This window comes from Prionailurus bengalensis, chromosome A3 (assembly GCF_016509475.1).
Source record: "Prionailurus bengalensis isolate Pbe53 chromosome A3, Fcat_Pben_1.1_paternal_pri, whole genome shotgun sequence".
NCBI lineage: Eukaryota > Metazoa > Chordata > Mammalia > Carnivora > Felidae > Prionailurus > Prionailurus bengalensis.
This window is the reverse complement of record NC_057354.1, coordinates 32,213,353-32,227,980: the sequence shown is the minus strand read 5'-3', so window position 1 is coordinate 32,227,980 and position 14,628 is coordinate 32,213,353. Positions and strand designations below refer to the sequence as shown.

The 14,628-nt window shown below is 52.6% G+C and overlaps 1 protein-coding gene across 1 annotated transcript; it reads left to right on the top strand.

Annotated features, from left to right (window-relative positions):
• Positions 1 to 2,011: 2,011 nt before the first annotated feature.
• LRRN4 (leucine rich repeat neuronal 4) lies at positions 2,012 to 12,626 on the top strand. Its single transcript, XM_043602857.1, has 5 exons — positions 2,012 to 2,180; positions 3,425 to 4,067; positions 5,153 to 5,357; positions 9,326 to 9,463; positions 11,029 to 12,626. Exons 2-5 carry the CDS (start codon positions 3,434 to 3,436, stop codon positions 12,278 to 12,280), a joined length of 2,229 nt encoding a protein of 742 aa, XP_043458792.1. The 5' UTR covers positions 2,012 to 2,180; positions 3,425 to 3,433; the 3' UTR covers positions 12,281 to 12,626.
• Positions 12,627 to 14,628: the final 2,002 nt, after the last annotated feature.

Below are 14,628 nucleotides of genomic sequence, written 5' to 3'. Positions count from 1 at the left end.
CAGTAGCCCTGCCCAGGTATCTGCCTCAGTCCTGCGCCCTCAGGGGTACAAGAGGTTTCTTCTGAAAATGAGCTGCTCAACTAGGAAAAGGAATTTCCCAACTGTCCTGGCTGCTTGCATAATGTGGGTCTATCTAAATATTTGGAAAAGGTTCTCTTGTGCTTATAGGGAGTATTACAGTGTCAAATGTTGAGGCCTATGGAAGGCAGTATGAAGGAGTGGTTAAGCCAGAGAGACTAGCTAGTCTAGGCAGCCCCTGTGAACCTGTTTCCTTATCTGTACCATGGGAATAATAGTACCTGGCGAGGATTCAATGAGATCATGCATATGGCATTAGGCTCTGACTATAACAGATGCTCAATTTTTAAAAGATGGTGTGGTGACAAGCAGAGCGCGCCCACTGGGGCAAGGCCAACCAGCCACCAGGAAGCAAGTTCTGCCATGAAGCATCTGCCACCAGACTCTCCAGCTCAAAGCCCAACTGGGCAGCCCACCAGGGGCATGGGCCAGAGCAAACCAGATGGCCAAGCTCAGACATTGGGTCAGCCTGTCCAGGCCAGGACTTTGCCACCATGGATGAGGTAGCCAGCAAGCAGCAGGGACAAGAAGTTGGCTCAGAAGGCCTGGGGCTCTGGGCAAGTTCAGGGCAATGCCTCAGTGGGCTTACTCAGCCCTGGTCTCTCCAGACCCCTTACCCCACTGGAGTACAGAGGAGCACCCAACATTCACTGGGATCTTCTTTTATAGGCCTCCATGGCAGTGGGGGGGACCACTGCTTTCTTCATCAGGGTCCCTGTTTCAATAGATTTGGCCCCTCACATCTGGGGAGACCTGCCTGCACTCCCTAAACCCCTGCCAGCCTATAGTGTAGACCTGGCTGGTTTAACTCTGAGAGAAGGTTGGAAGGGAGGGGCACTGGAGCCTAGTCTCTGGCTCCCTGGACAGAGACTGCACTGCCCCAGACAGGGTTGTACAGAACAGGCCTCTCCCTGCCCCCCACCTGGGCCAGACGAAAGAATGCTTCCGAGCAGCAAGCCCCAGACTGGCACTTCGGCTGATATTTTGAGGCTGTGAGTAGAGAAGGCCTCAAAGGAGATCCCAGGGGACTTGCAATTATCCAATTAACACAACATGCCAGTCTCGAGGTGTCCTGGAGTTCCTCAGGGCTACTCAGATAAGGACTGACAGGGGGACAGATCCATGAAGTTCTGGTCCTTGTCTGTGTGCACAATGCTGGGGATGATTTACCCCGGGCCTGGGAGCGGTGGCAGGAAGGGGATGAGGGTGGGGGGTGAAGATCAAAAGCTCTCAGATAAAATGGCCAGTCTTGGAACTCTGGGGAAGAAAGGCTCTGCTCTAAACGAAGCATTTTTAGCATCGTCACAGCTTCAGCATCAACCACTTCAGTCCTAAGGCAGAAATGTTCTTTCTGCATTTCTGCCCTCTTTATTTATCTTCACAAGATGGAGAGACAAACATCCATGATGTCACCGAACTGGGTCCTAGAGAAACCAACCCCAGCGTTCTTGGGGACTCCTAGATCTGGCTCGAGCCTGCCCCTGCTCCCCAGTCTCCTCTGAGGACCTCTTCTCCTGCCACTTTGTCCTCTGAAGCTCTGCAAGCTTTCCTACGGACTGGGGTGCCTTCCTCCTTGGGAAGAGGGCTTCCTCCTCATTCCAGCTGATCATTCAGCCTCCAACCATCCCAGGAGTGGGAACTACCTGGCAGGAGGATCAGATTCCTGGGAGGTGACTGTGCTGCCTCTGCATCACTGCACCCTTCAGCCCTCAGCACTCCCTTCAGCCAAGGAGAGCTGACTCCCTCCCTTTGTCAGGCCCCCAAAAGGCAGTGTCAGGAGAGGTGAAGATGGGGGAGGGCAGGGAGGAGGTGCCAGGCCTAAAAAAGAGCAGGTTCAGGCCCAGTGGGGGAGGAGGGAGACAGGCAGTGAAAGCCTGGGCTAAGAACCATACTGTCTTGGTGGGGAGGGAGGGGCTGCAGGGACTGGAGTATCTCAGGCCCTTGTAGTGGGTGGGGCCGGGAGCAGGGGCACCTGGGAAACAGGCCTCCCTCTGGAATTCACAGTTTAGCGGCTAAGTCACTGACCCCTGGAATCTGCAAGACAAGATAGAGGACTGCAAAGGGGCATCCAGGGGTGCTACACTCCTAAAGGACAGCTTAGGGTGAGTATGACACATTGCCGGATGGGTGGACTCCTGGCTTCAGTTTTCAGGATCCTTCTCATTGCCTTGACCCCCAACTAGCAGGAGGGAAGCCCTTCCCCTGTAGCCTGGCTGCTCTGAAACCTGGTGGCCAGCAGAGACAGCAGGGTAGAGGAAGTGGGGCTATATGAAGCAGTGACCTCAAGGCCAAGCCTGGTTAGAAGTAACTTTGCCGCTCCCAAACCAGCCTATGGCCACATGATCTACCCCTACCTGATCTCCCAGCTGCTCTGAGAAATTCTGGGTACTCTAGAAACTCCACACCTAGGAGCCTTCAGCCATCCCTCCAGAGCAAGGCTGACCTCAGGGGCCTTAGCTTTCTCTGGGACCAGCATGAGACCGGGAAATCTTGACTCCACGTTCTTAACCCTCACAGCTTTCTGGGGGCTCTTTTTTCCCCAAAGCGAACCTCTCAGGAAAGAGCCCTCTCAACAGAAAGTTCTGCCTTCAGAGCTTGCTTTAAAATAAGGGGTGCCTGGGTGGCTCGGTCGGTTAGGCATCCAACTTTGGCTCAGGTCATGATCTTGAGGCCTGTGAGTCTGAGCCCCGAGTTGGACTCTGTGCTGACAGCCCAGAGCCTGCTTCGGATTCTGTCTCCCTGTCTCTCTGCTCCTCCCCTGTTCATGCTCTGTCTCTCCCTCTCTCTCAAAAATAAATAAACATTAAAAAATTTACAATAAAACATGACCTGCAAACCAGATCACATGCAAAACAGACTCACCTGTGGCTGGGCAGTTCTCAGGGGGAAAATTGAGGCAACTGAGTTTCCCTGGAATTGATAAAATCTTCCAGAAGTTCCATGTTTCTATTCCAATAGGGCTTATCCTGACGGGAGTCATGCACTGGCTCATTATTAATAGATGTTTCTGGAGCAGCATCTGTGGACCTGGGGAAAGTTTACAGTAATAAAAAGCACAGTCTCTTCCCTCCAGAAGCTCATGCAATGGGGACAAGGAAGGAGGTTAGTTGAAAGTTCAAGGCCAGAGGGGACAGATGAAGGAGGCCTTTTGCAAGCGGTCACCTGTGGATGCTGAGCCACAAGGGAATTAGGGGGAAAGGCATCGCTGGGAGCAGGAAGGTCAGGTGTCACAGGAGCGTCCCCTGCCCTTCAGGGTACATCCAGGGCCTGTGCTTCTCCTCAGAGCCCGAGCGTAGCGGGGGACATTTGCTGGGTTTAAGGGACTGTCCCGCTCTTCTCTCCCCAGCCACGCACCATGTGGTGGTTCCTGCTGCCGCTGCTGCTGCGCCCCAGCTGGGCAGGGCCTCCCCAGGAGAGGGCCCCTCTTTTCTGGCTGACTCAGCAGGGCCCCTGGGAGAGCGGGGCCAGCAACGCCACGGTCTCCCCCTGCGAGGGGCTGCCCATCGCGGGAGCCACGACCTTGACCCTCGCCAACAGCAGCCTGGAGCGCCTGCCCGACTGTCTGCCGCCCACGCTGCGCAGCCTCGACGGCAGCCACAACCTGCTGCGCTCCCTGAGCGCGGCCGAGCTCGGCCACCTGCCGCAGCTACAGGTGCTGACGCTGCGCCACAACCGCATGGCGTCGCTGCGCTGGGGCCCCGGGGGGCCGGCGGGGCTGCACACGCTGGACCTCAGCTACAACCGGCTGGCCGCGCTGCCGCCCTGCGCCGGGCCCGCTCTGCCCGGCCTCCGCTCGCTGGCGCTCGCCGGGAACCCGCTGCGGGAGCTGCAGCCCGGGGCCTTCGCCTGCCTCCCCGCGCTGCGCCTCCTCAACCTCTCCTGCACCGAGCTCGGCCGCGACCCCGGGGCGGGCATCGCCGACGCGGCCTTCGCGGGGGCGGGCGGCGCGCTCGAGGTCCTGGACCTCAGCGGCACGTCCCTGGAGCAGGGTGAGTCCGGGCCGCGCCGGGAGTTGGGAGCCGGGCTGGGCATGCCCTCCGGGGCAAGGCCGTGAACTTCCTCTAGGGGTGGCTACCGGGCGCCCTGTGCCGGGGTGGGCCAGGACGGCTGGAAACTAACCCCACCAAGACTTCCAAAGCCCCTCGGGCCCTGTTCGAAGGGCCACAGTGAGGTCAACTTCCGGAGGCCCAGGAGGTGGGAATTATTATTATCTAACATAGGGAGTTAACTCCTGGAAGCCCAAGAGGTGGGGACTGTTATTATCTATCTCTGCTTCACAAAGGGGGAAGGGCATGGACGGGAAGGCGACGACTGGCCTGTGGTCTCACAGCTCGTGCTAACCCAAAGCAACAGATGTCCTGAGGGTGAATTCATTGGTCTTTCTACTTGGTTGACTCGAATTGTTCTGTGAACGTTGGGTCTTTCAAACAAGACACAGGAGGGAGGTGAGAATACCAGCTCCCCTGTACCTGGCCGTGTTCTGACTCTAATTCACAAGGTTGGTTTTATTTTTTTAAAAAAACACTTCATGTGTCTGTAATCACCTGTTCCACCACAGACAGAAAAAAGAGCGAGAATGGGAAGTAGGGGAAGTGGTATGGTCTCCATTTGTTAAGAGAGCCACGAAGCTAGGTTCTGGGCCCTCATCCAGCCTTGCTCCTCCTCTCCTACTTCCTCACCTCTCTCAAAAATGTCTCCAGTCCTTGTAGCCATCAGAGTGAACAAGAGGGTGTTTAACAAGAGGGTGGGGCAGCAGAGGCCTTGGAGACAGTGTCCTGGGTTCAAGTCCTGGTTCTGCTCCCACCCAGCTGTGTGGCCCTGGGCCTGTCATTCTCCTCTCTGACCTTGGCTGCCCCGGGGGGGGGGGGGGGGGGCAGGCAGGCAGGAAGGACAGACAGGCGGTCTCTGAGGGCTCTTCCAGCTGAAATGGCTATGCTTCTAGATTCCCAAAGCTGCTGTGCCCATGCTCAGCAATGACCTTCATGACTCACTTTGTCCCTCTTTGTTTCCTTAATGCTGGGCTAGCCTCTTGATGTCTTCCTGGGTAGTGGGCAGTTCCCCCTCTGTGTTTCAGTTCAGTCCGGGTGGATCAGAGACCTGAGAAAGCTCAGGTCTCTCCACCTGAGGAAGATGCCCAGGCTGAGAACCCTGGAGGGGGACATTTTCAAGATGACCCCTGACTTGCAGCAGCTGGATTGTCAAGACTCTTCAGCACTTACCTTTGTCCACACACACATCTTCGAAGACACTCCTCGCCTACAGGTCCTTCTATTCCAGAAGTAAGTGTTTCTTTCTTTCTTTTTTTTAATGTTTATTTTTGAGAGAGAGAGAGACAGACAGCAAGCAAGGGAGGGGCGGGGGACAGAAGATCCAAAGCAGGCTCTATGCTGACGGGAGAGGGCCTGATGCGGGGCTCGAACTTGCAAACCATGAGATCATGCCTGGAGCCGAAGTCAGACGCTTAATGAACTGAGCCACCCAGGCACCCCCGAAGTAAGTGTTCCTAAGACCCATCTGAATCACATAACTGATTTCTGCCACTGCGCTAAGTTGAACACGTGTAACCATTTTATAGAACTAACCAGACCTTGATTCTTCTCCCTCTGCTCCTTCCCATCCTTCGGGGCTTCTGTTCTTCCTCATCCTTTGGGTGATATCGTGGTCAGGTACCAGATAGTGCATCGGCCTAATAACCATGGAACTCAGTCTTCTCCAGAGTAATATTAAACTCCCAAGTCTCATGTATGTAAACTTCCCTTTAAGCCCAGGCTGAGAAACTTGTAGCGGAAACAGGGGACGAGGCATCAGGTTCTTTTCTATCTATGGATCCACCTGCTTCCCCAGGTGTTTATTTCAGCCTTCCAAGGTTTGAACGGGCCAAGGAGGAAAGGTGAAAGGCTAGAAGGGTCCTTCTTGCAGTTGGGACCCCAGGTCAGTGCTTTCAGGCCTACTTACCTGAAGTATCACTACATTCACCCTCCTTCTCAACAGGAAGGTGACTTCAACAGGAAGGGCAGTGTCACTTTGAAGATGACCCCAGGCTGCCTGCTTTCCTGAGGGCCCACATCTGGGCCCTGGGAAGCTGGCACCTTTGCCCTATCATCACTTTCAATGTAGCCACATCTCTCCTTTCTCTGCTAGCCCCAGCCACAGCTGGACTATTCACTCTGGGGCTTGTCATGACAGCAAAACAAATAGAACAGGCACACAGAGCTCTTAGCTCAGCGCCTGGCACAGGGCCCATGCTGTAACATTCGTGAAGATGATGGTGGCTGTGAAGAAGGTGATGGGAAGGATGGCAGTAACAGTGATGGTGGTGATGGTGATGATGTGGGTAATGATTGTGAATTGGTGATAGTGGATGGTAATCGTGATGATGATGGTGGTGGTGATGGTGGTGAGTGTAATGTCCTCTCTGGTTCAGACTCTTCTTCTGAGCTTCAGACTTGTGTCTAAGGTATCAGATATGGAGCCAAACTGCCCCGGCTCAAATCCTGACTCCATCCACTTTCACATACCCTGTCTCTTCCTACCCCCAGTTAAGAACACTGGCAGTTCAGCCAAGAGATTCTTCTTGGCTGAAGAAGCCAAGGGATCTGTCTAAATCATAATCTGATGGAGTCTCCTACCAAATGAAAACACTGCAGTGCTTTATGAAGGACAGGATTTAATTCCTTCTGGCTCATCCTAGGCCCCCCACTGCACCACCTGTGCTCCAACTGGGGGTGGGGAGGAGCCACTTGCTTTCTGGGTGCTCTCAAGCTTCAGAAGCTCATTAAATGCTATCTGACCTACTGGACCCTCTCTCCCCCTTTTCAGCCTGGCCTGCTCTTGGCTCTCCTTACCTCACCCACAACCTCCCCCAGGAGGCTGTGATAAATCCTGAGTGATGTTTGGCTGCCCTGACATAGGGAGCACCCACTAGAGAGGGGATGGGCACCTTCCTGGCTGCTCTGCCAACCCAGCATGCCCAAAGCCCTCCACAGTCCCCTCTGACATGCAGGAGGGAGGGGCGGTATTTCAGCAAAGAGTGAAAAGAGAGAGCAAATGGAAACTTCTTTCACACTAGGGCTCTGTCAGTTCAGATGTAGAGACACACAGGCATGCACCAGGATGTGAGCCATCCCTCAGCATGTGGGTGGTAATTCAACTTGATTTTATCAAGTGCAAGTCACATTGGTGGCAGATATGACCACCAGAGAAGGAAAGGACACATTTTCCTTATCTGTAAAATGAGCAAAATATTATTACCTCGCTGAACTGTCCTAATGATGTCAACATGAGATAATGGATGTAAAGCACTGGGCAATGTTACCTGCTCAAAAATACGATAATCCTTTCCTCTCTCCCTTCAGGCAAAAAGAGCAATATTTCCTTCGTGTGCTGAAGTGCTAAGTAAACTCTCATTCTAAGATTTCTACTCTAGCTCTGTGAAATCTCCTAAAACAAGCACATATATGTATATGCTCACATGTGTGCATATATATGTATATACCCATATGTGTGCGTTGAATTTCAATATAAATAGCACACACATATGTCTGGTGTCCCACGGGAACAGCTGCCAGGTCCCCATCACCCCGGAGTGTTAGAGCAGACCTGGGGAGTGGGTCCTTCCTCCTCTAGTACATGAGTAGCCCCCTCAGAGCAGTTGGGGAAGGCACATGGTTCCCAGGCAGATGGAGGAAAGCCAGCCTTTGGTCAGAAGAAACCTGAAGGGAAAGTGCAGCTCCTGTTGCTCTAGATAAATTGTGACTGAGTATATGTAAAGGAGGCTAGGGGGCTTGGGGAGTTGAAAATGTTGAGGCCAAACGCTCTGTAAGACCCTAGGGAAGAAAGAACTGAGTGTTGGGAGGGGCCCTGCCATTGCTGGGTGTTCTAAACCCTTTGCAAAACGGCCCCAATAAGTCCTCCCATCCTTGTAGACACACCCCTTCTCAATGTGACTTTGCAGCTCCCCCTGTCAAGAAGTGGAGTCTATTCTCCACCTCTAGAAGCTTGGCTTGGCCATGTGACCGGCTTAGGCAAGTGTGGCATTAGCAAAAGTGATGTGAGGTGAGACTTAAAAGCAGTTGAGGAGGATTGGAGCTTTCCCCTCTTCGATGGTGGGGACCCCTCCAACCACCATATGCACTAACCTGGGGCTATCCTCCTGAATGATGAAGGGCGCATGAAGAGGGGCCCCAGCCTAGTGGAGGCTCCATGTATGTGAGGCCATCTTAGATCTTCCAGCCCTAGCTGAACTTGCCCAGACCACAAGAACCACAGAAGCATAAGAATAAATATTTGTTGTTTTAAGCTACTAAGTTTTGGAGAAATTCTCTACTCACAAGAGCTTCACTGATACACTTCAGTGAGGCGTGTTCCAAAGGACTGGTGTTGAGTGTCATCAGCTACAGTTCAACTGCAAGAGTATATATTCAAGAGTGTTCTCATTAATAAACAGTTTCTGTCACTTCTTGTGACTGGGTCTGGAATAACAATACCTTACTTTTGTGTGGAGATTTATACTTACAAACATTTTCGTTATCACAGACTCTTTTTTTTTTTAATTTTTTTTTCAACGTTTATGTATTTTTGGGACAGAGAGAGACAGAGCATGAACGGGGGAGGGGCAGAGAGAGAGGGAGACACAGAATCGGAAACAGGCTCCAGGCTCCGAGCCATCAGCCCAGAGCCCGATGCGGGGCTTGAACTCATGGACCACGAGATCGTGACCTGGCTGGAGTCAGACACCCAACCGACTGCGCCACCCAGGCGCCCCTCACAGACTCTTTTTTGATACAACAGTGGGCAAGAGAGTATTGTCTTCATTTGATATGAGGGGTGACAGTGACTGAATTGGGTTGGTATCTCCACTTTACAGATGACAAAAAATGAAGTCTAAGGTCATTAAGAGTTTTATCCAAAGTAGTATCACCTAAGCCCTAACAGGATGGTTTTGCCATGACACCACCATGGCTCTGTGGGGATTGTCTTGACTTGATTTTTAAAGCCTGACTTGGGGTGCCTCTTTTGGTTGAGCGTCCGACTCTTGGTTTTGGCTCAGGTCATGATCTCACGGTTCATGAGTTTGAGCCCCACGTTAGGGGGGCTGTGCTGATAACGTGGAATTTTCTGTCTCCCAATCTCTCTCTCTGCCCCTCACCTACTTGCGCTTTCTCTCTCTCTCTCAAAAATAAATAAATAAATTTAAAATAAAATAAAATAAAATAAAACCTGACAATGGATTTTTTGTGTATTTCAGCTGCAACTTGAGTTCCTTCCCTCCTTGGAGACTGCATTCCTCCCAGGTCCTAACCATTAACCTCTTCGGCAACCCCCTCATTTGCAGCTGTGAATTGTCCTGGCTCCTGAAGGATGCAAAGAGGACTGTCTTAAGCAGGTAATACATTTACAAAGCAGATGACTGAGGGGTGAGCTGAAGTTCTCACAGCATTTGCCTTGCTCACCTTGGGCAGTATAGCGGTGTTGGGCAGGGTGGCCACCCCCAGAGAGTCACACGCAGGGCCCCCAAGGAGAACGGCCTTTTATTGCAGCCAGCCAGAGTAGCAGAGAGCATGGAGGAACAGACATGGTGGTTTTAATGGGCCAAGCCAGGAGGAGGGGGGGCGCTCATCACTTCCACTCACATCTCAGTGGCCAGATGTCAGTCAGAGGCCACACCTATCACAAGGGAGGCTAGGAAATGTAGTCTAGTTGTATGCCCAGTGGGGGGGGGGGGGGGGGGGGGGAGAATGGGCTAAGTGAACAGCTAGCTTGTCTCTGCCAAGGCAGTCTTATCATTGCCCCATTTTACAGATGAGTGGGTTGGGGCCCAAAGACAGGAAGTGCTCACTTAGGTTCATGCAGCTTCTGGGCAGAGGAGGCAGGATCTGTCTTCCTTGAAAACTGTGCTCTTAATCACCGGGCCCCTCTACTGAGTCCCCAAGATGTAGCCTGGTCTCCTGCATCATTCAGTCCAAGACCAATGGGCTCTTATGGGACAGGGGAAAAAAAGAAGTCCTTCAGACATCCCATTGGCTGTTGGCTACAAGAGCTGTTTTTACAGTGGGGAGCCATGCCCAGGCTGGCCACCAGGAGAGAATGGGGTGGGGGGGGGGGGCAGGGCTGGCAGGGGACACTTCTGATCCTGAATACTCTCAAACCAGCTCCACTAGCTAAACTCTCCTCCTTGCAGCTCACTTTAGGAGAGCCCCCCCCCCATCCTGTGTGTTTTTTTCTCATGTCTCACCCAAACCCAGCCGTGAAACAGGGCTCGGTCTACCCCCATCCCCTTCGTGTTACCTCCAAAGATAAGTAGCTAGGCCCTTTGCAGTGAAGGGTCTCACTACAGTATTAATAAGGAGGTTGAAAAAAATGAAGACTGAGAAAGAAAGAAGAAAAAACAAAAAAAAGAGGTTGAGAGTGCAGCCTCTTCACAGCACTTACTACTATTGATTTTGGCTGCATGGCTTTAACCTCTCTGTGCCTCTATTTCTTCATCTGTAAAATGGGGATAATAACCTACCTCCTAAGGTTATACAGATTAAATTAGTTGATACAGTTAAGTGCTGACAGTAGTCACTAGCACATGGCAAGCACTCAGAAAATGTTGGCTAGTGTGAGTATTGTTACTGGTACTCAGCCAGGAAGCAGACAGGTGAGAACAAGATGGCAGACCACACTGGGAGAATCTGGACCACCATTCACAGTGCTGGCCCTGGGTTTTGGTTCTGCCACTTGCTGTCTTGGGCAGTCAGTTCCTCTTGCTGAGCTTGGGTTTCTTTCTCTGCCCAATGGGAGTGTCTCCTCCACAGGTTGCCCTGAGGGTCAGTGAGTGAAGCAGGTAGAGTGTGTAGCATGTTGAGACAGTTTGAGGGGAGCAACTGTCTGCACCGAGGACTCAAAGCCCAGCACACAAGCGGCCCTGATGCCGAATACCCTCTCACTGGTTGGCCTCCCCTCTAGGGCAGCAGACACTGTGTGCACACCAGCTGCAGGATCCCAAGACACCTTCTCAGCCCCTCTTTCGCTGTCCTATCTGCCCAGTATGTGCCATTTGGACCAAAGCACTACCCTCCTGGATTCCAACTCGACCTTCTCTGTTCCGGTCACCCACGTACTATCTACACAGAGTCCTGCCACCCCACAGAGCACAGCCCCCTTTACTCCACCTTTGGAAGTCAGACAGAGTGTCACCAAGACCCCCTCCCTCCCTGCGGATTCCTCCACAAGGACTGCATGGTCGCGCAGTGGCATCAGGACGGGGACCACCCCCTCCGCTGCCATCTCCCCAGCAGATGCCAGCAACTCTAGCGCTCTGCGCAGGGCTGCAAGCACAGCCGAGACAGAGCACCAAGAACACGCCGCCAGGCTTGCCCATGAGTCTGGCATCCCAGCTGCCGCCACCCCATCCACCAGCAAACACCTTGGGCTCTTCCCCACCTCCTGGAACCCGGTGAGGATGCCCCAGCCCGACCACAGGCCACAGGCCACCCCGCAGGTGACCCACCCGAGTCCTTCCGAGGACACGATTCCAATCTTGCTGTTGGACGACTCCAGTGAGGAGGAGGAGGAGGAGGAAGGGGCGGGGAAGAAGGAGGAGGTGGGAGCGCCTCCCCAGGACGTCCTCTGTGATTACCAGCCCTGCAAGCACCTCCAGACCCCGTGCGCCGAGCTGCAGAGGCTCTCGCGGTGCCGGTGCCCCGGGCTCAGCGGGGAAGACACCGTCCCGGACCCCCCCACGCTGCAGGCGGTGACCGAGACCACGGACACGTCGGCGCTCGTGCGCTGGTGTGCCCCCAACTCGGTGGTGCGCGGCTACCAGATCCGCTACTCTCCCGAGGGCCGGCCGGGCAACCAGTCGGCGTCGGTGGTGGCGGACATCTATGCCACCGCCCGGCAGCACCCCCTGTACGGGCTCTCGCCGGGCACCACGTACCGCGTGTGCGTCCTGGCGGCCAACCGGGCGGGCCTGAGCCGGGCGCGGGCCTCGGGCTGGACGCGGGCGTGCGCCGCCTTCACCACCAAGCCCAGCTTCGTGCTCATCTTCGCGGGGCTGTGCGCCGCCTGCGCCCTGCTGCTCGTCGCCACCCTGCTGCTCTCCGCCTGTCTGTGCCGGCGGGCCCGGACGCCACACCCGCGGCGCTACGACACGCACCTGGTGGCCTACAAAAACCCAGCCTTTGAGCACAGGCTGAAGCTCCAGACCGTCAGTTAGCCCAGCGCCCCCTCCTCCAGTGGAACACAGGCCGCCTGGGTGCAGAAGATACAGAGGGTCAAAGATGGCACCCCGTCAGCTCCGAAAGCCCCTCCTTCCTGTGAAGCCAGCGCTCCTCGGGCACACAGGGAGCTTGCCCCGCTGTTTCTCAGTCCAAGGAACCACCGCCTTCCCTTCCTCCTCCTCCCCTCTGTGCCCAGAAACGTGCACACCAGTCCACTCCCGATGCCCGTTGCCACCGGGCATCCTTGTGCGTTACTTGGGTCTTTCAGCAGTTAATGCCGCTTGTGTCCAGTCGAATAGATTGCGTATGGAAGTCGATGGAGATAAAAACTAGTTCACACGATTCAGGCTCTTTTGCCATATTGGAAGTGACATCCTCAAGTCCTTTCAGGAAAGGAAGTTCCCTTCATGGTCAAGCTCTGGCTAAGGCAGGTGTTATTCAAGGAATCAACTCCAGTGGAGTCTTCATCTGAGAACTGGGGATAAGGGAGAACTACTGGTTATGTTTCCCCGAGGCCTCCTGGGTTTATTAGTTGTGTCTCAGGATATGGCACAAAATGTGCTTTTGTCTTTGTCGTTAGAACTGCAGTCTGCTGGGAACACTTGTGAGACACAAGGAGAATCTGTGCTTTTTACTCATTGTTTACTGCATTTCACCTGAGACTAAGTAGTCAGAGGAACTATGGACTCCTTTTCTTAAGAAAGCATAATAAGGTCACTTTCAGGATTTTGTTTTTTAAGAGAGAAGAAATGAGCTTAGGAGAGAAACCTCTGGAGGCCTAGGTGGCTCGGTGGGTTAAAGGTCCGACTCTTGATCTCGGCTCAGGTCTCGATCTCCCAAGTGGTGAGCTCTAGTTCGGGGGGGGGGGGCTCTGTGCTGACAGAGCCTGCTTGGAATTCTCTCTCCCTCTCCCTCTGCCCCTACCTGACTCGTGCTCTCTCAAAATAAATAAATGAAAAAGAGAGAGAGAGAGAGAAACCTCAAGGCTCCAACTGGAAGCTAAAGCATTTTGCTCTCAGTTGCATCAAACATCGCCTTTATGATTTGTATCTGAGTGTGCATGCAGTATCTCACTATACCCCTTTTCACTGGTATACAAACTTAGGGGGGAAAAGTGATTTTACAAAATTATAGTGTGGGTCATATTTCTAGATATTAATTTTCTGCATTAGAATTTATTTTTACTTTTCTGTGATGACTGCAACAATTACCACAAACTGGATGGCTTTAAAACAACAGAAATCTATTCTTAACAGTTCAGGCCAGAAAACCATAACCAAGCTGTCAGCAGGATTGGTTTCTTCTGGAGGCTCTGAGAATTACTCCACGCCCCTCCTGGTTACTGGCAATCCTTGGTGATCCTTGGCTTGCAGATAAATCCAGTCTGCGCCTCCATTGTCTCATGGCATTCTCTGTGTCCAAATTTCCCACCTTAAATAAAAATTTCTCCCATCTTTATGGGGATATAATTGACATATAACTGTGTGTAAGTTTACAGTGTACAAGGTGAAATGACATACATATATATTGGGAAATGACTACAAAAAGGTTAGTGAACACATCCTTTACCTCACATGGTTACCTCTGTGTGTGGGAAGACCTCCTTTCTAAGCAATTTCAAGTATACATTAACTATAATCATCATGCTGCCTTCTGGGGATCATTAGATCTCCAGAATTTCCTCATCTTACAACTGGAAGTGTGTACCCTTTGACCACATTCACCCATTGTCCCCCACCCCTATGAAGCACCAGTATACTGCTGTTTCTAGGAGTTGTGTTTTTTTGTGTTTTTTTTTTTAGATTTTCATTTAAGTGAAATCATACAGAATTTGTCCTTCTCTGCCTTATTTCGCTTGGTATAATGCCTTCAAGTTCCATCCGTGTTGGTGCAAATGGCGGATTTCCATGTTTATGGTTGAATAATTTTCCTGTGTCTGTGTGTTTGTATATATATACATATATACACATGCATTTTATCCACTCATCCATTGACACTTGAATATAGTTTGAGAGAGACTGAGCAGGGGGTAATAGGCAAAGGAGGGTAGGGAAGAGGGGGAGAGAGAGACAGAGACGGAGAGTCCCAAGAAGGCTCCATGCTGTCAGCCCAGAGCCCAACGCAGGGCTCAATCCCACAACCCTGGGATCATGACCTGAGCCAAAATCAAGAGTTGGATGCTCAACTGACTGAGCCACCCAGGCGCCCCCATGTCCTATGTCCTGACTATGGTAAATAATGCTGCAGTGAACATAGGGGTGCAGAGCTCTTCAAGAGGATATCATTTCCTTTGGATATATACCCAGAAGTCAAATTTCCTTCTTCTTACAAGGACACTAGGCAT